The sequence below is a fragment of the Anticarsia gemmatalis genome, chromosome 19 (assembly GCF_050436995.1).
Source record: "Anticarsia gemmatalis isolate Benzon Research Colony breed Stoneville strain chromosome 19, ilAntGemm2 primary, whole genome shotgun sequence".
Classification (NCBI taxonomy): Eukaryota; Metazoa; Arthropoda; class Insecta; order Lepidoptera; family Erebidae; genus Anticarsia; species Anticarsia gemmatalis.
In genome coordinates, this window is record NC_134763.1 from 6,398,463 (window position 1) to 6,423,893 (window position 25,431).

The window sequence follows — 25,431 nt, forward strand, 5'->3', positions numbered from 1 at the left end:
TACACAGTTTTATCAAGTATTTATATTATTTGATACGATTAACTTTATACTTCTTGTTAAAAAATACCCTTAAATAGTTAAATAATGTTTGTTTTACGACAATTTTTTTTAACCAGAGCTTAATTTTTATCAGACAAAGATAAGTAACACATTTACAAAATTACGTGAAACGAACCAACCAGACTGTTTACGTCAACCGAGATTTTTATGTAAGTGAAATGTCAAAATGGGAGTGAAAACTTAAAGAAAACAATGTGAAATTATCGTATTTTATATAGTGAGAATGAAAAGAATCTACGTAATGACCCTATAAGACCACATCCGAAATGTTTACTAAGAAATCTCACCAAGATGTTAAGAAATCTACAGTTAAAATACAGGACTCCAAAAAGGATTCTGCAACCCGACTAAAGCACTTAAAAATCGTTTTAGGTAAGCAAATATAGGTTTTTTAAGTTTCCAGGCCGTAATAAAGTAAGTAATAGTGATGTTGACGAACTATAAAGTTTCCGTAACATCGTCACCTAACACATTCCGTACATGCTAATTAGTCGAGAATAACTGTAGTTGATGCGCCTCAACTTACAACTGTTTATTGTGTCGAGGAAGTAGTATTTATAAAAGTTTCACTTTAACTTTATTCCTGTAACGAATACTTTATTAAGCAACGTCCATTTAACAAGTGTTCAGTTTTTTATGTTGTCTCTGGAAAGTGTGTTACATTTGTTTCAATTTGCGATAAATCAACCATTTCTAGGTTAACGTCGTTATGGTGATCATTGTTGTTTTACATTACAATGAGTTACAAGAACTAATAAATTTTGTTACCATATCTCTCATGCTATTAGCATTAAGTGATATTTTATATTCTAAAGTCATCATTCTGCATTATTATTGTCAGTTATAATTATCTTTCTTCATTTCAATTAATAGGTGATATTAAGTGCTCATTATTTATAGTATATAACCACAATAATTAGTATAATTGGTGATAAGGATAATTTTGTATTGACAACATGGAACATTATGTTATCATTGTAATGAAAATAGAATTTTCCTCTATAACTGGCTAGACCTTCAGAAGGTATCTATAGGTGTTATAAACATAAGATAATATAAATACTGATGATATCATTTTTCTATATGTATGTGACTCTTAGGTAAACTATGAGTCATGTTTGTTTTATTGATATTTTAGACTATAATCTCTAAGGACAAAGATAAACTCAAAATTTGTTGAATGTAATCAATCAGAATCAAAGAATATATATTTTAAGCAGTTGAGATTAAACTTCATTGACATTATTTCTACTCATCTTGATACCAAACTTTTAAAGGTAGTTTGTAAGAAGCTAGATCAGTTTTGGCTAGCTATAAACTGATGTAGATAGAATGTCAACTTCATAGCAAATTAAGCTAAGGCCACACCTGCACCAACATTGCTATCATGCAATAAGTTTAAAAAAAAACTATTTTATTCTTGAATTTATATTTATATTGATTGATTAATTTTTATAAATTTGAACATCATCTTTCTTAAACTGTTAACAATTAACGGTCAGTAACACTACAAAGTACACCAGATCATGCAATATTTTTGTTCACATAGTAATGGTCTTAGGACAGAACAAATTAAAACATTATTCTAGGTGCACCATTCCTTTCCTACTGTTTTCCATAGATTCATATTGGGAGATAATAGTATGTATATTGAAAGTATCAAATAAAATACTGTTATATATTGTTCCAGAACACTTTGATGTTGATGAATCCAAAACATATTTTGAAGGCAACTTCAGTCATGTCTACTTTATCCTGTACGACAATTTCATCCAAGCTGAAAATAATCTGAGGCAAAGAGGTAAGGAATACACACTTAATATACTATCTTCTCATTTGTGATATGTGAAAATAAATATGTAGTATGTTAATATAGAAACTGAAATCTTTTAAAATGTCAGTGCTTCTAGTTGGGTATACACTTGTTAGTAAATGTTATACAGTGTGTTGCTACTAATACTATTTAGAAAATGACACAGAAAGTAACTTTTTCACTATAAATATTAAATACCATCAGAGTTATAAAATGTGACTTAAATTTTAGTGACCTTTTGTACATAAATATGTTTGAAGAGACTGCCTCTGTGGCGCGGTCGGTAGTATATGCGGCTGCCGTGCGAGAGGTCTCGGGTTCGAATCCTGGGTCGGGCCAAAAAGTCTTTTCTGAGATTTTCTGTTAAGAATTTCTTAGAGATTGCCCGGAGTTAAGAAGTTGAGGTCGAAGACCTCCGTGCCTCGGAGAGCACGTAAAAGCAGTCGGTCCTGCACCTGACCTCTCACTGGTCGTGTCGGTTATCCGTCCCACCAGACTATGAGAGTGATGGAATAGAGAGTGTACCTGTGTATTGTGCACACACTTGGACACTATAAACAAAGTCCTGCACAGATGGCTAGTTTCAATGAAACTGACCGCCGTAGCCGTATCAGCTAGGAGGACATTATGCTTAAAGACATAAATCTGATATTACTGTAATTTTAGAGTCCTATTTCACACTTTTACAAACTCATGCTGAACCTTATTTTTAAATAGAATAGTGACATACTGCATAGTAATACTTTCCAGTGTTTACCCAGTCATAGATTATAATTATACAATTTAATCTTACTAAAAATAGCTACTAGACACATAAAATAGATTTGATGGGCATAAACAAAATAATGTCTAATCCAAACTCCTTTATAGCTGATTTAATTTACTACTAGTACCAATTGTACACATGTTTACTTATTATTTTTCTGTTTTTTGCGGTACAGAACTTCCATTTCATCTCGGTGAGTTTTGGGTGTTTTGATACATCAGACAATCAGTCATGAGCCATACATCAATCTTTATGCCATTATTTAATTAGCTAAATAATGTTTACATTTACAAGCAAGTATTATAGTCAATTAAATTCACTTAGGTGGAATGTACTTCACCAAATAATGAAGTTGTTTCATGGTGTAAATGTGAACATTATTTAACAAAATCATGGAGTATTTTGATATTTAATTGTATGCATTGAGTTTGGTGCTTCACATTGACCTTGGTAGTTGTCATTATCTTATCTGTAGAACACCATCAAGTTATCACAAACTACTGTGTTTAGCATGACTCATTCTGGGATGACAAACAATAGCTCTTGGGCATTATCCTTTTAACATAACATAAAATTAAACAAAGCCCTGCTTGGGACAACTAAAAATAATAATACCATGATATTTTAACATTTACCTTTGCTGTACAAGGATAGATTAAATTCTGTAACAGAGTTATTACTCATGCCTATAACCAAATACGTCGCTAATGGGTTTTACAATAGAAACATAATAGTTCCTTAATTACCATATTAAACTACATTGTCTCCAGCTTCATAACAATCAAATGTTAACCTCACACTTACTCATTTGCATATGAACTGACATTTGTCTGTATGTTCTAGTCCACAAGGCAGGCAGAGAAGAGTTAGAAGGGGCATTGTCCCTTCTGGAAAAAGTATTATGTCTTCTACCAGAGCTCATCGGAAGAAGATGGCAGTTACACTCAATGACAAGGATATTTTCAAAACTCCTCCATAGTGGTAACTCACAGAAGTTAAGAGCTGAGGCTATAAGGTATTTAAGCTAAAGAAATATTAAAAGTTTCTGTCATACAGTAGTTAATTAATATAATAATCTTAATATTAATAATCGTTACCTATTTTTAGATATTTTCTGCTGTGGTATCAAGCACTTGGTGACAATGCTCCAAATGAAGTTCATAAAATGTTCGCGACGCTGGTGCCGGGTATGCCTGAGCCCACTATACTGCCAAGTGGGTCCCCACTCAAGCCAAAATCACTGGACATTACAGTGAATCCAACTAATGAATCCGGCGACTTTAGTATGGAAGACATCATGCATCATCCCAATTTCAACTCGGCCGCTGATAATGCGAAAAAGATAGTCGTAGAACAGACACCTACAGGCATCATGGGCAAACTGGCTAATGTATCAGCGTCCATCTTCCACGATACGAATGCGTTAAACCCAGTACAGAGTGTTGAAATCCAACCACTGCTCCCGCCAAGTGCTAACGAAAAAGCTGTTGACAACGAGACCAAATATTTCTTTGAAATACTTCTCGATGGTATGGCGACATCAGTTACGAAGATACAATGGAGAGACAGATGTCACACGAAGGCAATGAGATGTTTCGCTTTTCTGCTGGAGAAATTCAAGATTTATTATTTGCCTGTTATCTGCCCACAATTTAATAATAAGAACTCCTTGTATAAACCTAATTTAGGTAAGATTTTACACTTTTGCATGCTATTAACTTTAAATAAAAAAAGATTACTAACTTGTACTATATTTCCAGAACTCCCAGTGCAACACAACATATTAGAAGACGACTACGTACTATGTCGGGTTACATTGATTAAATGGGTGGCGAACTACGCTCACTTTATGAAGAAGCAAGGCAGTGACGGTGGGCAGCCTTCGTCCATGACGAGTACGGGCTCGCACTTGCCGCACTCGAACACGCCGACCCCGGCCACCTCGCTGCACCACGAGGAAGAGACCTCCTTCACTGTAGGACACCCATCAGACTCCAGTAGAGCGTCGTCACATGATTCCGCCTCTAATACTCCACATCCCAGTTTAGAGTCAGGTTTGTTAACAGTTTTTATTTCCTAAAACATATTATTTCATACTGATTCCTTTCCCGTTTAAGTCCAGTTTCTACAATACAAAATGACTCAAACCGACCATCTACGACAGTAATTACTCACTGCAAACAAACAGAGTATCACTCAATCACTCAACAATTATTTCAGAAATAAATTGCCATCCTAAAATGTTATTTACTTATATTCTTGAAAGATCTTTAAACCTGATTAATATCATATTTTTATCTACAGGTGTTTTTGAAGAGTTAAGTTCAGAGCAAGTGGTCCGCGACGTGTTATGTTGTTCGTCGCGAGAGCACGTGGACTTCACCATCGAGGTGCTGCGTCAAGCCTTCCTGCTGCCTTTCTCTCACGCCGCCGCCGTACGGCGGGTCATCGCGCTTTATAAAGACTGGATACAAATGAATGTATGTATTACTAGCTGACCCGCGCAACTTCGCTTGCGTCCAATAAGAGAGAATGGGTGAAACTTTTCCCCGTTTTTGTACCATTAATTACTGGTACTCTGCTCCTTTTGGTCGTAGCGTGATGATATATAGCCTATGTCCTTTCTCGGGTATCAAAATATCTCGATACCAAATTTCATGCAAATTGGTTTAGTAGTTTAGGCGTGATTGAGTAGCAGACAGACAGAGTTACTTTCGCATTTATAATATTAGTATGGATTTTATCAGATTGTAGTAGCAAAAAAGGTTGAAAAAAACTCAACAACATATTTTTTTTTATAAAATATAGCCATTTAAATTAGCTATTGTAGGGAGGCTGCGTTGGTAATATTCAGAATACACTCCAGTACGATAAGTAGTTCACGTTAAGACCTGATTAAAAACAGTCCAACATTCAAATTAGTTCGCGTTTCTTTTTTACTCTATCAAAATATAATTAAAACGGAAACAAAATAATAAATTCGTTTCAATTACTTCTTAAAGGCATAAAATAATATGTAGAAATTGTTATAGTTACACGTTTATTAAAGTGACCATGGTTTCTAAAAGGTAACCTATAGTTAGTGGTAATAGCGTCGCGTGGTACGCATCGCTGCCCGTACGCTAGTTGCTCAATGAGCGCAACCACTCCGGGTTAATTAACTATTCTGATAATGAATAATAATATACGCTTACATCGATCATGTCATGTTGCTTATCATAAATGCATGTGCAATATATATGGAGATACGGTATGGAATTATATTTTACTAATGTTGGGATGGATGTTTGTTACTCAATTACGGTAAAACTGCTGAACAGATTTTGATGAAATTGAGTACACAAATAGATTACCATATAATCTAGAGAAATACACATAAGATAAATCGTGATGTCCCTAAAAATCATTTCACGCGGATGAAGTCGCGGGCTAACACTGTATTTTTATACATATTGTTATGTCCTATCTGTTACGTCACCAACATTGTACAAAGAACGCGGTCATCAAGTACTTTCAATTTAAAAGTAATTAGGATTTAACAAAATAACGTAATCATTATTTAAAAATAGTTGTTTGAAAAGTATTTCTAAATTAAACTAAGGTTTTCTGAGGTACCTAAGTAAATAACTACAATCTAAGAGTTCCTAGTAAATTAGAACAGGCCTAGAAGAATAGAAAAAGTAGTTACAATATGTCCGGTAACTTATTGAAGTCTGAAAAGTCGCTATTCCAAGTTTTATAGTATACTAGCTGACCCGCACAGCTTCGCTTGCGTCACATAAGAAAGAGTGGTTCATAATTTACCCCATTTTTGTAACATTTTTCGTTGCTACTCTGCTCCTAATTGTCGTAGCGTGATGTTATATAGCCTTAAGCCCTCTCGATTAATGGTCTATTCAACAAAAAATATTTTTTCAATTCGAACCAGTAGTTCCTGAGATTAGCGCGTTCAAACAAACAAACTCTTCAGCTTTATAATATTAGTATAGATGTACATGTATATATTTTATAGTATATGTCTAATTTGTTATAGGTGGCCGAAATCCCTCCGTTCTTAGTAGAGAACACGTTTGAACAACAAGGTGGTGGCGAGCCCGCAGCGCCGCCGAGACGACTACGTAACGACTCGTACCTCGGCGCGCTCGGACGGGATAATGTCATGGTTCGAGCTGGACTACAGGTATGAAATACTACTGTTATTATCGTAAAAACTGGTGTAATGTTTCTTTTTAGTATTTACTCTCTTAAAAAGTCAGCTTTTTTAGTTATGAACAGAATTTACTAACTAACACTCAGCCCTTACCTAATACAAACAATTCAAGCTTACTTTAGAGAAGAATTTTTCTAGCAAATCAAGAACCTAAGGACGTCAAAATACAATCAAACATTGCGCCATTTTTGGATAACTCGTCTGTAATGTGATGTATGGACAACAATCTTAAACTAGCAGTTAATAATATAAGTCTAACCACCGGTTTCCGAGTGCATTTAGCGGTAGTTTATCTGTTCAATAGCTTCTTTTTTATATGAGCTTAAATGAATAGATAAATTACTGCCAATTATACCTCAGACACTGGAAACCGGAGTCAAGCCCTGTTTTTTCTGAAAATATCATTAATTTTTATAATCTTGTTTCAGAACGTGCTACAAGTGTTCATGACGCAAGCGGCGAACGTGTTCCTAGCGTCCGCGTCGCCAGTGGCGCCGCCTGGTGCACTCAGCCAACAGCAACTGTTGGAGGAACAGACCGACACCTGCAAGCGTGTACTCAACATTTACAGATACATGGTCATGCATGTTGCTATGGACGCTAATACATGGTGAGAAATATAAAGGCTTTTATGGACTTTCTTTTAAATGTATGTTTTTAGAATAGTAGTTTACCTATTTGTTTTCTTCTTCACAGGGAACAATTACTGCTGGTGCTTTTACAAATTACATCGTTGGTACTTACTAAAGTTCCGCCGAAACGTAAACAAGAATCGTTGGGTATGTGAATTTATGACCATGAATATACAACTTTATATTTAGATGATGATGTATAAAGAATTGATTTTTGCTTCTAGGTGGATTTCTTGCGCCTCCCCTCTTCCAGACTTTGATAGTGACGTGGATAAAAGCAAATCTGAATGTAGCGGTGAAGTCGGAGTTGTGGCAGAATTTTATGGAATTATTGACACGATTGACGCATTGGGAAGACTTAATCAAGGAGTGGGCGGTAAGTTTCTATTGACTTATCAAATCTAAAACATGGCATTATTAAGTTATTTATATAAAAGATAGCTAACTAAGCACTAACAACCAGTTCAAAGCCGATCTAGATTCTTAGGCCATCCACACATGGAGTTTGCTCGTTCGTCGCTCGAGCGTGCAAGTAATGCGAGTACCGTGTAATAGTCGCGGCAATGCCGAACTAAGTGTTTTACCGACGTTCGAGTGCTCATGTAACGCAATGTATTATCGCTAGGTTAAGGAACGTTGACGACCTATGTAGGGGGACGCCTTATTATATGTTTTCAATGTAATAAAATTTACTTGTGGTATAGAAAACGATGGAGACGCTGACCCGCGTGCTGGCGCGGCACGTGTACTCGCTGGACCTGTCGGAGAGCGTGTGCGGCGAGCGCGGGCGCGGAGCCCGGCGCGTGGCGGCGGCGCCGGCGCAGCTGCCGCGCCCCGAGCGGCCGCACGCCGCCGCCGCGCACCACGCCACCAGGACGCCCGGTACGTGCCAAGAATACTACACCACACCTACACGAATACCGAAATGTACAGGATATGTTGACTCATCAAAACGCCTTTGGAAAACACGTTCTTAATGCAAATTTCAAAAAAGGATTCTACGTCAAATATATAAGTTAAGAGTGACTTGCGCCCTTGTTCTGTCAATCAGTGTAAATAAGTTAATGCCTAAGAAATTGTAATTTATCAAAAATGCATGCGTATGAAACTACACGTATAAATAATTATGCTTGTGTTCACCTACTTAAAACTCACCTTGTAATATAATCAGCTAATATTTTTTTTTCCTAGGAAAATCACCGAAATCAGGGCACGAGCCCCACACGCGTAAAGAGACTGGCAGTACTCGGCGTCAATTGACAAGGTGTCGGAGTGACCCGCATCTAAGCAAACATGCGCACACGCATACCGGTAAATATATCATACAGTGACACCGTTATCTGTTATATGATTAATGTTGATACTAAAATAATTTAAATTTCATCAGCGTTTTTTAACGACTCTTTAGTTAAATGGCAATCAATTTAAAAATCATTAACGAGAGTGGTCAAAAAATTACCGGACAAAAATTCAGCTTTGATTGATTGTATTGTATAGTGAATGTGTCATGGATTTTAAATATTGTTCTCTCTTTTTAGAAACCAAAGAACCAGCCAATGACAAACCTACTAGGAGATGGTATTCCTTGGATTCGTTAAGAAACTCATCACAACATGAGGAGCGGGATTCGGCGAGCGGTAAATACATACACTTTTTACATTACTTGAAGATGAGACAAAAGTTTTAAAATATATGGTACTTTATTATTATCGTAATCCTTAGGTTCTCGGTCGCCGTCGCCCGCTCCCTCTAGCGGCGTAGAAAGCAGTTCTATCAAAGACTCTCCACTACAGATTGATCTAGCTTCGGATGGCGGGAATGTCGGTGAGTATAACATATTGTTTTGTTTGTTTCTTATACCAAGGAATGTTTATTTAATTATTATGTTTATTTAATTTTAAATGTCCAAATCCTATGAAAAATATCTAGAAAAACCTAAGAAAAAAATCTTTGAAAAAGTTACAATTGAGTCATTCGTAGCTGCTATTTACGGTAGCACACCCAAATCGTAGAATACACAGAAGGGAGCTTAATGTTGTTTCGTGTTCAGAATGGACGGAGAACGAGTCGTCGGACAGCGCGGGTGGGGCAGGTCGCGGCGCGGGCGTGGGCGTGGTGATGGGCGGGCGCGCGCGCGGCTGGCTGCCCGACGTGGCGGCCGTCATGTGGCGCCGCATGCTGGCCGCGCTGGGCGACCCCAACCTGCTGCGCGACCCGCACGCGCACGCCAACCTCTACAACTATCTCATACACCTCAACTGCACGCTGCTCAAGGTGCCTATACATACGTCGTACATACTGCGTATACGTTTTTTTCATCCGCATGGGTGAAACTCTTATACAAAGTTTTCTTTTTCTTCGCTAAGCTAATAAGTTCGTATACAAAGTTCTGTTTGAATATTACTGCGGGACACGAATTTCTTAGCTCTAAATTTAATTAAAACAATCGTATACTCGAAAAATTTAAGATTAATCGATAAAAAATTATAAACTGAAAAGTCGTACTTCGCTTTGACGGCTAAATCATTGTAAAGATTTTTATGGAATTTCAAAAGGGAACTGTTGCTTAATGGTGTTGGTTTTGTAGGATATATTTTTCTTTACAATCATCCTCTTAAACTAACTGCATTAAAGAGGAACCACAGGTAAGCTAGCCGTAATTTTATCATAACAATTGTTCTTACTAACAACAACACCAGTCAGCGTCCACAACTGGGTAGTTATATTCAATTGCTGCGTACATTCGACCATATTTACTTTCCGCGTCCGACACAGGATTTCGTTTTCATCTATCGTTTAAGGAAGCACGCATGACTCAACGTGATTAGCCAATACGTAAAAAGAACGTCTCAATGGTATTGCGCGGTACAAGTATAAACAATGATTCAATCTTTATCATCTCGCATTTCATCTGATACCTCTTATCGGAAATTTCTTTTGTTCTAAACAATTTTGCCATTCTTGTTATGATTTGAAATATGTGTTTGACATTGTCAGTGACAAACAATACGTCGATAAAAAATATAATTATAAAAAAAATAGGCCGTCTTGTTTGTAGTATGTTTTTTCTATTGCGTGTTCGTGGTTAAACTCGACAAGGAAAGGACATCTACGTTTTTAACCGACTTCAGAAAAAGAGGAGGTTCTTAATTCGTCGGAAACTTTTTTTTTACATTATTGTACTATCTTACCGTGGGTTCACTTTCACGCCTATTATGTTACATAGAAGAAACTGAAGTATTCCGATGACAATCTGTTCAAATACACGCAAACGTATCAAATATATGGAGTACATATGTGCAAACGTAAATAATGTTGGACAAGGTTATGCATATGAGAGACACGGTTAGTGACATCGTTACACCTATGCCTTACAATATGATATAATGTTGAAGAACTGAGGTTGCTACTGTTTATGCTATTTTTGGTTTGATTATAAATTTAACTGTACGCACACCTAAAAATAAATATGATCAAGGTTTTGTCATAGTTGTTCATTTACTTAGGTATATCTTAAAGTCTTTTATAATATGGGTACTTTAGTCTGAACATTTTTGAACTTAGGGCAGCAAATCCTATATCGGATATCGTAGAAGAAGAAAATTCCTTTTACAACACAGTCAGGACTCCACGGCGTCACGGGATTCACGTGCCGATCATATTTCGGTTAACGAAAGCGGAAGAAACAAACCGTGTCATACTTGTGATTAAATTATACACAAGAATTGCCAAATCGAGTTCGTTTACCCACCCACGTTGAGTAAACAAGATTTACGTGGAATTGTACACATTAAATATGTTCAAATTGAACCGGTATCGTGAAACACTTTATGTAATGTAATCGTGTTACACCAAAGCCGAGCCATCTGTTAATGTTTATCACAAATAATGGCACGCTGGTACAACTTATCAGTCGATATCTGTCGATGTTTGGCAGATGGTGCAATAGAAAAATCATTGGCATTCATCTCAATTGTGTCATTTGTTATTGTTTTTATAAATAGGGCGTTAGTACAGCATCGTGATCGATCGCGAGGGCCCGCGCCCCTTGAATGGTGTTATTTTCTCTGTGCGAACTGTTGTCCAAGTCGAAAGTTTTCAAAGACTGCCAATGCGAAAGAAGAGCAGGAAAAAGGAGACTCCTCAGGAGGCTCAGGAAAAAAGAGGTCTCGTGTTTATACTTGTGTTATCATTCATATTGTGGGTAGTTTCATTATAATTGAATCGGTTTCGTTTGTTTTGACGTTTGGGGAATGTAATCAAGGATATTGCGTATCACTTTTACACAAACTTAATGGAATATAAATATGAATTTAATAACAATAGCGATTATTGGCGATTATCTTCAGAAGTGGACCGAGATGTTTCGAAGGCAGTACTTTTGTTCGGTGAAGGGTCGTTTGAATGTGGGCTACAGTGAGTTTGTTGGTGAAACGCTGTGTTTGTTTCAGATAAGCGCGAATCAAACTCTAAATGGAAACACGGAGATCCATGTGCCGTTCAACCTCGTGGCGGGCTGGTGTCTCGAGGCCGAGGCATTGCCGCCCTCACACAGGTATGATGTTATTATAGCTTCTGATGTTGCTTTTGTTTTTATGCATTTGCGTATAATTTTGAAATGAGAATCGTGTAATTTGTTTCAATACAATATAATGAGGTGTAAAATTTAATAGAATTAGCAAAACAATGCACGTCATGAAAAGAATAGGGACTACTATGTTGAAATCTATTTGTACTTTTGTTTTCATCATTGTACATGAAACTGCATAACTTAATTTATTGTTTTAACAAACCCACCTACTTGTTATTAAAACCATACATATATGTATATACTTTGATAAAAACTATGGTTGTCAATAAAGTACCGTGTTTAAAGCATTGTTGTTACAACACAGGGCTGGCAAGTTGCTCGCTCTGCGGCTGCTATGCGAGTCGACGCAGGCGCAGGGCCCCGGCGCGCCGTCCTCATGCAACAACCGGCTGCACCTGGCTCATCTCAACTTGTACCAGAGAGCACTGCATCATGGTACGTTATACTTCTGTTTATTTGTTTTGTACTACGGAGAAAAGTAGGAAAACTAGTTTTAAAGCCTGTTACCGTCAGCCTTAGCCATAGATTGTTCCTATTTGTACCTACTTATTCATTTAGAAAGTTTTGCTTATTGAGGCTCTTTTCTTGAGCTCAAATACTGAAATGTTACTTTTATTTTGGTAACGCTTAAACATACCTTTTAGTTTCCTTAATTGCAATATGTATTGCGACAGTCTTTTTTATCTAGCTTCGCGTAATTTAACTGTGCGTGTTTACGTACAAATAATGGTTTATTTATTTATTAGAAGAATTAAATGTTGCTTAGATAAAACAAGTATATCTAGTAACAAGTAAAACAGAAATAAATTAAATTTAAAAAAATATTGAATGAACATTGAGGCCTACAGTTCCTTAAACAGCTCATATAGTGACGAATATCATGTATAACAAATTACTTACTTCAATTGTTTCAATGTGCAATGCACCCAAAGTAACATTTATTGAACTCTTAACCTTATAATATCCCACGTCACAGATTTAGACATTAGACCACTAACAGGATAGCGGATAATAAAGCAAATATTAATAATAAATAATTTTACGTATTTAGTACCATACTTCTAACACTATACCTACTTATATGATTTGAATACCCATTCGTTTATAAATTTCCTCAGTACGATCATGGTCTAAAATAAATCAGTTTATTTTTGTGAGGCCGTTAATATAACTTAAGAAGTAATAGTAGAAGAAAAATGTCTGATACAAAAGTTAATGCTATGCAAATATGTTCTGCAAGTCATTGTTTCGGGAGTGGAAATCCAAGTTACTAAACAATGTTTTAGAGAACTTAGGTAATTTATTGTTATTATTAAATAATGACTGAAATATAATAAAGGAAAGTCTTTATTATATTGCTGTCTTCACTTTCAAATTTCACAGTGGTACTGATACATATTATTATAGGTGCCTTCATTGTTTAATGTTGTAATATTAAATCAGAGGTTATTCTTCGAACCCATATATTGTTTTTAAACACGAGAAAACCGTAAACATATGACATAAGTCATAGCAATCAAACTGTTTCACTAAAAATAATGTTAAGGAAAACGTCGTAATGAAACCTTTCATAAAAACAGTTTTCAAATCAGATGTTTAAAGGACGCAATCAACTCTCACATAGCCTATATTCTAGGCTAAACTATTCCCTCATTCGGGAAGACACTTGCCCAGCAGTGAGACACTAGGCTAAACCACTCCCTCATCCGGAAGACCCTTGCCTAACAGTAAGACAGCAATTACCAATTTTTTTTAAAGTATGTTTCTGTGTTTCCTAGGTCTAACGGGCGAGGATCGTTCAGTAGTGGACGTGCTCGTGGAACATGCGGCGCCGCGCTACTTGTCGCTCGCTCTCGACGGATACTCGCTACTACTACTCGACTTCGTACACGCTTCAACCGTAGTACTCAACTCATCTGATATGGGACCTTCGGTAAGCAAAACCTTTTCAAATCTTTTTCATTTATGTTTTAATTATGTTTTGGTTTTTTTTTTAAGTAATTTACGATTAGTTATGCATAATTGTGGCTTGTTAAGTTTAATACTAATCGTTAGTCCGTCTTTTTTTAAGGTTGTTGAGGTAATAAAATTATTATAATTGAAGGAAATTCAAAGTATAATTTACTGATTGCTCACATTTTAATCGAACTTGTTTTAGTAAGGTGACCTTATATTTAAGTTGAAAGACTTTGAAACTTTTTTTACTATTGGACTTGAGAGCCTTTATTATATTATGTTTTAGATCTTAATTACAAACAAAAAAAATAAGTCCAAGAATAATTGATTATACCTGAGTAATGTGTGTCGTCTTAACAACGTCATCTAATTTGTTTTAACATCCCAGTGTCCTCGCACGGCGGCGGTGACGTTCCTGGGCTCTCTGCTCTCGCTGCCCGACGGCCTAATGGACGCGCCTATGTTACAACCCTACCCGCATCAATACAACACCGTGTCTTGTCCCGATCTTAAGGTAAGTCATTACGAAATGATTACTATTATTAATAAGAACGTCTAGTTTTGTTTCTATAGTTATTACTTTATCATTTTATGGTAAATTAAATTAAAGTAGCGTTGCGAGTATTGCGTTGTGTTGGCCCTTAATTATTACAAAATAAATTAATCCGTGGCGTAAAGTAAGCTCCCACGATACCTAATCTTAATGTTTAGTTTAGTATAGTAAGTTCCCCAAATACCTAAACTTAATGCTTTGATGGATCTGGGCCATGACGCCACACTTAAGTATAAAAGATCTATGAGTTTTAAATTGCTTATAGAATGTGAATCATATTTAATATGGCTATCATTATCTTGTGTCGCAGGAGCACGTGCTGAACATCGTGGTGCGCGTGTGCCGGCGCGAGGGCGGCGCGGCGGCGCGCTGCGCGGGCGCGTGCGCGCTGACCGCGCACGTGTGCCACCTGCTGGCCGCGCGACACCACTGCGCGCGCCTGCCCGCCTACGTCACCTGCCTGCTGCAGATGCTCATGGTACCACTACATTCTATTCTTTTACCAATATACTTATTAAAATTCATGCAACATTATGCCAGACCCAAAGACATTTTCAAAAATTGAGACTGCTGTTTGTGGAGTACAAAAAGTCTTATTTTTTTTCTGTAAAAGTTTAACTCATCGGAACGATAAAGATGAGACGACTCTAGTCAAAATAAATAAAGTTAGCATTAAGTTAATAGATTTTACTTCAAGAAAAATCGTCGAGTTCAAATAAATGTATTAGGTCATTAGAAATCACGTAACTCTAAACAACATTGGAGTATAATACTGATTATTTTTGTAAGCTTCAGTAGCCGATCTAGGTTTTACCACCCATACGCGTCTCGCCGTAGTCACTCTACAGGTAAAAGTAGATGCTCTTATTAGCACTTGGTTCGCTTTCTCTTTCATCTCATTAGCGTAGTGTTACACGATATATTTGACGTCAGTTTAGAAATCGACATGTCGACGGTGCCTTATGTGGTGTACGATGACGTCATATTACCGAAAACGGTTACTTTTATTTAGAAATGTAAACGACCTTGTCAAGAAGAGGCAAATTCACCGCAATTTTCTAGCGCCTATTTCGTATGAACTTTATGTCCACAAGGTAGGCAACTTAGCTTTGTGCGTATTTTTAACTCGCGTGAAGCTTGTGGACGCAATGTCTCGGTATCACGCGAATCGATTCGCGTTGAATTTGCCCCTTCTGGACAAGGACTTACTCTTTTAGTTGATATGATAACTTGATATTTGTACATTATAATTATTGATCATTGATCTTAGTTTTTATTTTTCACGCTTTTACTAGAATCACCTGAGTAACGTTGTTGTAGTTTTATTTTTACACCGTATTGATTATAAACTAAATGTGTGTCGTTGCAGACATTGTAAGAATTTAGTTTCTTATAGATAATTAATAATTCTGAATATTGTTTCGCAGATGAAGAATAAGAACATAGCGAAGGTGGTGAGTGACTGCGTGCTCACTCTGGCGGACTACACGGACCGAATCGTAGAACAATATCCTGGGCTAGCTGGTAAGATGATCCTTTTTACCCTCGTGTAAATTTAATTTATCGAGTTTATGTGTATAGTATACATTTATACAAGTTCAATTTACTTTAGTTATAATAATAAGTACATACAAGTAGAAAATATTTAAAAAATGTTTTCTGATAAGCTATAATTTTGAGTTGAAGTTTAGATATTTTATTGATATTTTGAAAGACCAAGCCGTGAATTTCTTACTGTTTCTTCTCACGAGCAACAGCTTTTCCGAAACGGTGTTAGATAAAAAATATTTTGACGATTTCAAATACTTGTTAAAATTTATGAAATAAAGCATATTTGACTTTGACTTTGATATTTATAATAAGCTTTTCTCGTGTAAATAACGTAAGCACATGGTATCAGTTACGGCACTCGAAAAAAAAAATGTTTTTGCTGTTAAGAACACCTGCATATTCTTTTGTTTTTATCCACAGGTAAAATAATAAAGTGGATATGTGCGTGCCTAGCGCAAATATCTCCGAGTAGTAGTCGCGACTCGGTCAAGCCACTGGCAGGGTCACTGTTATTGTGTCTCGCCGAGTTCGCGGTGCGATGCGGTCCTACGTACCTCATGCAGGAGAAAGACGGCGAACAGTCGCTACTACTCATGATATTTAAGGTAAATATTGGCTTTTAATTATTTTGTTCCTTATTGCCGACTGTAAATATCTCTCCTTTATCCCTTTTTACATTCCTTGATTATGGATTGTTCACACATATTATAATAGCATAGATTTATCAGTCTTAAATGAAAACATCTCATCTTGCTCTTGTATTGGGTGATTAGACTCAAAACGTGTTAAAAGATTAATGGAAGAAGAACATTGTGCGACATTGGTAAAAGATGTATGATTGTATTGTGTTTTCTAAAGTATGACATATTACTCTTAAAGAAGGTCAAGGAAGCAGTCCTTTATCCTTGGACTAGCCGTTTATATGGGGAAGTATAGGTAAGAAGACAACAATTTCAAAATATGTAACAATTATATTTACATACCGCAAGATCGCACAAAGATGAAAATGTACTGCATAATTAGTTCGCGTAGTAAAACCTACACGAACTACCAATATTGAGCAAAGATTTGGCCAACAAATGTTCAATAGCGTTCTATGAGAACGTTTGATCAAACATTTGCAGACACAGTCACATCCAGTGCAAAAAAGGCATAAGTGAACACATATTGATTCTAACTTATGACTTTCTTCCACTGAAAATGCAGCATTGATCTTCGCTGAAAGAAAGACCTAAGTGATTTTAAATTAAAGTCACTTTACGTCCTTTTTCCATTGAAGTTCTTTTGATTTATTGTTGGTCAACGTGTTCTTGGGGTTGGTAGCCGTTTTCGTCAGCGGTGAAGGTGACAGTGTAAGTGAGACCGTCGGGGCCGACGTATTTGTAGGAGCCGGTCACTTCGAGCGCCTGGTGGTCAGCGTCCAGCTGCTTCAAGGTTCCCTTCTCTTGGCGGGAGGTACCGTCACTGGTCTCGAAGCTGAAGAAATAAATCATTTATTAGGCTGATGATATTTATTACAAAAATATTTTCTATTGTGGAACGTTTTTTGAAAGATTGATACTTGTTGGTCGTTTGGTTGGTGATTGATAAGTCGGCGAGCTTAGGTGCGGTCAGATTTTTTGACTAAATTTCAAATATGTCAGTATGTCAAATCCATTTATAGAGTTAGAGAAGGGTTGAGTTACGATTGTTATATTGGGATTAATATTAAGAATGTACAATAGTTGTATAGTCAATAATTTAAGTTAGCTAGTTAAAATTAAAAGTAAACTTACTCGAACTGGTAGCCATCGGGGGCGATTTCAGAGTCGTGCTTCAGAACGTACACCTGATCTTGAGCCTGTTGGGCGGCGGCCACCGCGAATAGGGCAAGGGCGCAAAGTACCTGAACAATTCAAATTAAAACATTTACTATTAAAAGTGTTCAGACGAAAAAAGACATAAGAGATTCTAAGTAGTTAAAGTATGGTAGATGTACTTACGATCTTGTGCATTTTGATAATGTGTGGGTGTTTGTAGAGTAGGTGACTACGGCTGAAGCAGCTGTTGACTGATACATTCTCTTGCAAGTGCCGCCGTTTTAAACCAAACGCATGTTCGATGACAACACTATCACCTCCCGCGTAATATAGTGCTAATGAATAAAAACAACTGCAAGACAAACCAAAACTGTATTGTTACACAAACACTTATTTGTTCTATGACAAAATTTACTCTCTCAATCTATTTATCGATATATTTGACTCTATCTTGATAATTATATTGCAGGTTTTGTACGCAGTTATGAAAGGCACTAATGGATCTAATATTGAAGGCCTATCGTTACCTGTGGACGAAGATTTTGACCCCAATATACAACTGGACAATCTGGGACCAAAGACCTCACCCGCTTCTACGATCGATGTGAAGCTATGGGCACAAACGGTAATTAAAACTTTATGTTTTAAACATTAAGATTTAACTAAGTAATCATTATTTATTAATTTAAACTTCATGTACAGTATTGGTACATCGGCGGACCTAATACAAACTACTTTGTGTAATATCTTTGCTATACTTTGACGAGTATACATTTATTTCCATCATCTCTTAAAAAATACTGAAAATTTTCACGTTCTGGTTTCAAAATTTGCACATACGCAGGAACTACAACCCTTTCAGTGTTGTCACATAGATTATACTTGACCTTAATGTTTTTTTTTTCTAGATATGCACACAACTAGTGTTGTTCCTGGGCCACTGGCCTCTCTGGAACGGGTGGCAGGTGTCATCGTCGGTATGTGAGCAGCACGACAGTCCCGCGCTGGGCGGCGAGCTGGGCCCGGCCGTGCTGAGCGCGCCGCACGTACAGCTACTGAGACTCAGTGACGTCACACTCGCCTCGCTTATTGAGCTGCCTGCGCTTGACATGCCTGCAGCCACCACGCCCGGTATGTATCGAATTAAGATAAGTATTTTATATAGATACTAAAAAACTTCTATTGTACATGGGGTCGGGGAAAAGTCTTATCGCATTATAGTACGTATGAACTTGTAATAAAATCTTTTCTCTACACAAAAAAGGTCGATATTTGGGTACCTCACGAGCTCACTGAAAGAAACCTAATGAACCGTGTACTAATTTGGGATTTTTTAAACAAAAGAGATTTTATTACAAGTTCATACATACTATAATGCGAAAAGACTTTTTCCGCGACCTAATACATACATAGGTCTGGTAAATAAATGAATTTTAGGGTTTACGATACCTTATTGGCTGCCTGACATTTCAGACCGTTGCGCGTTTAAGACCCGTTAGAAATTTTGTATTATGTGTACAACACGTAATAGTGTAAAATCTTTAGGTCTGGTAACTATTTTAAGCTTGGTTGACAGATTCCCATAACCAACCGGAGGGTAACAACTTACACAGTAAAGCAACTTTAGTTTGACTGTAAATTGTTGTGTAGTTTTAAAGATAGCTTTTGATTGCCAACTGCAAACTTAAGACAGTATTAAGATTGTCAAACAACATATCCTACTTATATTAAAAATGCGAAAGTTTATGTATGTAAGTATGTATGTTTGTTATCCTTTCACGAAAAAAGTATAAGACACATTATTATAATTAGGGCAATGAGTGTCCTTAAAATAAAAGCTAACAGTTGTTTCGTGTCCAGGGTTGATAACGTCGGACCGTCAAGTGCGAGTGTTACTGCGCGACATCGCTGGCAAGGCGTGTTGGGACGCGTCGGCGCTGTACTACGACCCCTCCGTCGCTGCTTCAGAAACTATTGAACCGCTAGAACTGCCTGATAGGTTTGTAACTAATTATATAAAACATACGTACATTATATCACATCTGCTATACTCGAAGGTTTAGACAGGTAACATATTATTTAATACATACCTAACTTCACGCTTGTTATAACAGATTGCTTAGGAATGGTTGGTGTGTATACGTTTCGCCATTTTAAATGTTAGTCCCATGTGGAGGCGACACTATTGTCATACTTTCTTACAACCAGTCATGTTGTTCATATCTGACTTTTATATTTAAAAACAAATGCATGCGTGTACTCATACGTAACGTGTATGTATTGTACGTATACGCTTTTATAAAAACTGACTTTTCTCATAAATGACATGTCGATGTACTTTTTATTTGACTTCTTTAACTTATTATGTTTTTGTTCCAGTACTGAATGTCCAAGAGATAACACATTATCGTCTCTTCCTCCACCATTGCCGCCAGACTTGTTGCCTGACTACAAGAACTGCCCGCCGGATAAACATCAACTAGACCATGTAAGTGTATATTATTTTTGTATGTCGTACTTCTCCTTGTAAACTTATAGTGTACACCTTTAATCTTATAACCCGGTAGAATGAATAACTTAACTTCACGAACCTGACCGAACGCTGGTCTTATAGTTTAACCGGCGCTTGGTCAGACGTGAAACCAACGGCTTTACCTACTTCCCGAGGCATGAAAATTTACAGCCACAACTTCCTACCTCGGTGCAATCTACTAAGTATTTTTGGCAGAAATAACCCGGGATCTGAATCCGAATACTCTGAACGGCACTCCATTTTCAGTATTATTATGTAATCGTGTGTGGTGCAGGTCCTGGCGTACATCGGCCACACATCGCCCGAGGTAGTGTGCGGGCGGCGCCTGGACGAGGCGGGCGCGTCGCCGCTGGCGCCCGGTGCAGAGGACGAGCTCGTCGCCACGCTGGTAGCTCACCGGAATCATGAGCGACACTACCTTGCTACCAGGGACAGGTAACTACGACCAATTACATAGCTTTTAGTACTTTTATATTGATGTATTCTCTCTAAACACGGTTGTAAACTTAACTGATCTTTGTAAATAATATATCGTCTGGCGGAAATTGATTAGATTCAAAGGTAGAGTCAAGCCCAGTTCTTACGGTAGTTTGTTTTTTCAGTCTTTTTATCTACATTAGATTTTTTTAAGTTAGGTCCAAAATCCATCATGTTTTTCGAGAATAACCGAAATACCTTGTTCACGTAATGTTATTATCGACGACTTTGGTTTATACACGTTTAACAGGAATAACAAAATTTTGTTATATTTTTTTTATAAGAGACCTGTTTTCTCTGCATAAAACCCTTTCCCTTTTAAATACGATTTTACAAAAATAATATCGGCAAATCGATCCACATCTCCCAGGATATCATGACTGCTTTGTGTTTTCTCCGTGTTCTGATCTTTAGAATCAAAATTCTGTACAAACGCGGTCGGAAGGGATAAAAAAGTATCCTATGTCCGTGTCCTGTCCTTTCTTTCGCTACTCTACTCATTTTCAACTAAATCGGTTCAGCCGTTCTTGGGTTATAAATAGTGTTACTAACTATAATAATTTGTTCAGCATGCACAGCATGGAGGAGGAGGATCAGTCCCGGCTGGCGGGCGCGGAGGCCCCCCGGCCGTTCGGCGTGTGTCGGTCGCTGGCGGCGCAGCTCGGCACGCTGGCGCCGGCGCGCCGCCACCACGCGCAGCTGCTGCGCCGCACCGACCGCCTGCTGCGGGAGCTCCGGAACCTTGATGCGCAGAGGTAATCACTACAGACACACGTATAATAATACTAATTGCTAGTGTTTTCAACGTCTGTAATTAGTAAGTATCATTTAACTAGGCGTAGAAAAGGGGTACAGAGGTAAGACCTTCTGTCTTGCACTTCTTGCCTACGTCTTTCGTGACCGCTTAAAACGAGATAACATACTTTGCCATATTAAGGAACAAGTAGGTCGGTATTACATGCACATATACGCATGTATATTATATGTACGAGCAATGGATCGTATCCATGAAATCGTTTTTTAATTTCAGCATTCCGATGTGAGTAAATCATTTAGCAGCAATTTTGAATGTCCCTAAACTAAATAATGCTCTGTTTCACAGATGTCGCGAGACGCACAAAGTGGCGGTGATCTACGTGGGCAAGGGTCAGGAGACTCGTAACGAGATCTTGTCGAACCGCTGCGGTAGTCCCGCCTATGAAGCGTTCCTTGCCGCGCTGGCGTGGGAGGTAAACATTCACACACTTTATTTCAATTTTTAGAATACTGGCTCAAGAGATTGCCTAGTAGGTCTTATAACACTGCATGTATATTTGCCCCATATACTGTGACTGAATTGTGATGACTGATAAGAGTTCTGCATAATGCATTCTGGAGTAAATTGAAGAATAAATTCTTACTCTCTTATTCATAAACACACTATAAACCTATTTTAGTAAAACAACTACTAAAACATTCTCTCTTTCATTTCGTTAAGGAGTGAAAGAAACAAAACACTTTATAAGCCTTTCATAACTTCATTTATTTTTATGAATAAGAGAGTTAATAATTAAGTGTTCCTGATTTGGAGCTACATGTACGCAATTATACTTAATATAAATGAATAAGTAATCAACGTATTCATAGGTGGAGTTGGAGAGTCACGTGGGCTTCACAGGCGGGTTGCGTGGTGGCGGCGGCGGCGGCATATCCGCGCCGTACATCGCCACGCTCACGCTGGAGGCGCTGTTCCACGTGGCCACCAGGATGCCCGCCGACACACCCGACGCTATACTTAACAAGGTAAATACTTAATTAACCACACACCGCATTATACGGGTCATACCTGGGAGGAATGAAATAGAATTTATCTAGGTTTTGTCGTGTGTACAGCATTTTGTGCTTTTTCAATTAAACTTGTTGCCATGGCCGAACACATGAAGACCAGTATGTTATTATATTAATATAATTATTTTGTTCTAGACTCGCCATCTTGGTAACGACGAGGTGCACGTGGTGTGGAGCGAACACTGGCGCCCGTACAAACGTGACACGCTGCCCACGCAGTTCTGCGACGTGCTCATCGTCCTGTACCCACTGCCCGGGGGACTGCTGCGCTGCACCGTTTCAAGGAAACCTGACGTGAGTAATACAAGCGAGCACTAAAGCGCGGTAACCTAAACTGAAACACAAACAAAACGCTAATACGAGCTATCTTCCTCGCAGGTGTCGGTGTTCGGTCCGCTGTGGGAGGAGTGCATCATCCGCGTGAGCTGCTGCGCGGCGCTGGTCCGCGCGGCGGCGTTCAGCGGCGGGCGGGCGGTGCGCGCCACCATGCCGCTGTACCAGCACGCCTACTCCGAGCGCGCGCGCGAGCTGGACGCGCTCGTCAAGCACCACACCATGCCCACCACCTTCGAGCACTTCGTGGAGCGCGTGCGCCAGCCCGTGCCGCCGCCCGCCGCGCCGCCCGGTAACGAGCCCGCCCCGCCCCGCCCCGCGCGCCCCGAGCGCCGCCCGCGCCCCCGCCTGCCCGCCCCGCCCTGACCCTCCCCGCACCTCCCCTCCCGCATGCTAGTCGCTAGAGTGGCACCGGTGGCGCGACCTCCTCTAATAGCGCTGTGATCACAGATCAGGGCAGCGGGCGCCTGGCGGCCGCGCTGCTGGACCACGGCGCCAGCGCGTGGAGCGGCGGCGCCGAGGCGCACGGCGTGTCGCCGCGGCCCAGCAAGCGCCTCGGGCCCTTCAAGCGGCCCGCGGCCGGCGCCGGGCCGCCCGCGCCGCACGCCGCGCCGCCGCTCAGCGGGCCGCCCGCGCTGCTGGCGCCGGCCGGCCCCGCCCCGCGCCGCAACCGGTGAGCTGCCGCCGGTGACTGCGCTGTCCGCTTCGACTCCCAGTGTACGGTAGATGCGATCGGCCGCCACGTATTGTAGGTGCATCGATGCGAAACGTATTACACGCTAGCGTCGATAGGCGACAGTGGCCGTGGCCGATCTCCGAGCTGTAGAAATTGTCTCCGGTCGCTAAAAGCTATTATGGTGCGTAACTTAAATGTAGTTGTCGAAATTTTGTAAGATATTACGCCTGATCTGTTTTTATTTTTGTTATTCGAGAGTATTGTAGATAAATTAACAAAATTATTATTATTTATTTTGAGCAAAGGGAGTATTTCGTGAGGATGAGTATACAATGATTTCTAATTGATTAAATAGAAATTTTATAACATTGTCCGGAAGAATCATCGATTGTTTACGACCAGTGAGTGCCACTGGTCGCAATCTCAGAACTGTTTTCGGAAGCTCCCGCTCTGTATGTTGAGTTGATTCGTCCATCGAGAGATTATACTTATTACTTAACGGACTTAAAGGAATTTTCATGTACTTAATATTTTTTAAGCTTTTAATATCTGTAGAGTCTTGCATTTAAAATGTAATGTACATGCTTGCTGTTGGCTTAAACGTGATGTGCTACAGTAGTGTTGAAATGTTTAAAACATTTTAGCAAATATTTTTATGTAAATGTCTTCGAAATATTTAAAATTGAAATACCAACGATAACCAGCAACCATTCGACATTACATTGGTGTTTTCTGTACATATGTAAACTAGATGTAGAGCTTTAACTGTTGTAGGTTTGTTTATACAATACTATTTATTATTTGCATAATTGAGATTTAAATCATATTTCCCTTTGTTGTTATTATTTATTATCTGTTTAGTGAGGATGTATATTGGGTCAAAAATAAGAGGGTAGTCACCAGGTACAATTATCCAACCAAGTTGAGCAGTATACTATTTTAGTATCAATATTATTATCATATTTCCACACATCAAAATTAGGAAATTTTTAATTAAATTAATCTCTTTTTTCTAAATTCGATATTTTGTTATTTTCATTTTTATCTTTTTATTTATAAATTGTAATGATGCTACTAAACATTCCATTCTTGATTGTTTGTCTTGATAATTAAATAAAATGAGATAATGTGGTGGTAATATTGTGTAACAATTGACTTGCATTTATGGTTTACCTGTGGTACATACACATCAACAAATCTGATGCATTCCATTCAAAATATATTTTGAAGAATCTGTATTGTTTCTCAGTATCTCTTTAGTTTAATTCATTATTAGTTAGTTATTTATTAATCTGAATGATTATTTCCACTTTTTAATTTTAAACAGTATTTTTATAGTTGTTAAGACTGACACAAGATTATGTATTGCAAACACTAAGTATTAAAATGTTATATTTTATTAAAACTATGTGGTGGTATTACTTATAACTTATATTAGAGCTAATTTATTATTGCTAGTATTTTGTTGATTGAAATAGCTTCAAGAATGTCACTTATTATAAGTAATCCAGATATTAACCCACAGACATTATCTAATGTAACCAAATTTTTATATTTAAAACAATGTAAAAATAAAGTTTTGTTAAACTTTTGCAACTTGTTTCCTTCAATGGTACCCTACTTCCCTAACATATAGAAAAGGTAATAAAAGCTA

General features: G+C 38.2%; 2 protein-coding genes across 3 annotated transcripts; one reads left to right on the forward strand and one right to left on the reverse strand.

The window, feature by feature from the left end:
- The first annotated feature begins 203 nt into the window (after positions 1–203).
- On the forward strand, positions 204–25,368 carry LOC142981133 (putative Rho GTPase-activating protein CG5521). 2 transcript variants are annotated; one of them, XM_076126822.1, is made up of 34 exons: positions 204–432; positions 1,751–1,861; positions 2,815–2,832; positions 3,483–3,654; positions 3,747–4,327; positions 4,400–4,693; positions 4,944–5,119; positions 6,673–6,819; positions 7,278–7,459; positions 7,546–7,628; positions 7,706–7,857; positions 8,186–8,363; positions 8,673–8,792; positions 9,020–9,118; positions 9,204–9,305; positions 9,532–9,755; positions 11,933–12,036; positions 12,377–12,507; positions 13,851–14,005; positions 14,417–14,542; positions 14,892–15,059; positions 16,009–16,105; positions 16,553–16,737; positions 18,401–18,556; positions 18,840–19,062; positions 19,792–19,930; positions 20,311–20,419; positions 20,739–20,899; positions 21,511–21,696; positions 22,044–22,170; positions 22,568–22,723; positions 22,904–23,062; positions 23,147–23,393; positions 23,552–25,368. In XM_076126822.1, the coding sequence occupies exons 1-34, from the start codon at positions 327–329 to the stop codon at positions 23,776–23,778; spliced, it is 5,601 nt and encodes a 1,866-aa protein (XP_075982937.1). In that variant the 5' UTR covers positions 204–326; the 3' UTR covers positions 23,779–25,368. The 2 variants fall into 2 exon arrangements, with proteins under 2 accessions (XP_075982937.1, XP_075982938.1); XM_076126823.1 differs by lacking the exon at positions 2,815–2,832.
- Positions 17,084–18,285, reverse strand: LOC142981135 (endocuticle structural glycoprotein ABD-5-like). Its single transcript, XM_076126826.1, has 3 exons — positions 18,115–18,285; positions 17,908–18,017; positions 17,084–17,608 (listed from the first exon to the last, which is right to left on the reverse strand). The coding sequence occupies exons 1-3, from the start codon at positions 18,124–18,126 to the stop codon at positions 17,422–17,424; spliced, it is 309 nt and encodes a 102-aa protein (XP_075982941.1). The 5' UTR covers positions 18,127–18,285; the 3' UTR covers positions 17,084–17,421.
- Positions 25,369–25,431: the final 63 nt, after the last annotated feature.

Bases quoted from the DNA above. Each gene is read 5' to 3' on its own strand.
- LOC142981133 (XM_076126822.1), top strand. From the start codon at position 327: ATGTTTACTAAGAAATCTCACCAAGATGTTAAGAAATCTACAGTTAAA. The intron at 9,306-9,531 runs GTGAGTATAACA...TTTCGTGTTCAG, and splicing joins TTCGGATGGCGGGAATGTCG to AATGGACGGAGAACGAGTCG. The intron at 18,557-18,839 runs GTAATTAAAACT...TTTTTTTTCTAG, and splicing joins TGAAGCTATGGGCACAAACG to ATATGCACACAACTAGTGTT.
- LOC142981135 (XM_076126826.1), bottom strand. The intron at 17,609-17,907 runs GTAAGTTTACTT...TTATTTCTTCAG, and splicing joins CCCGATGGCTACCAGTTCGA to CTTCGAGACCAGTGACGGTA.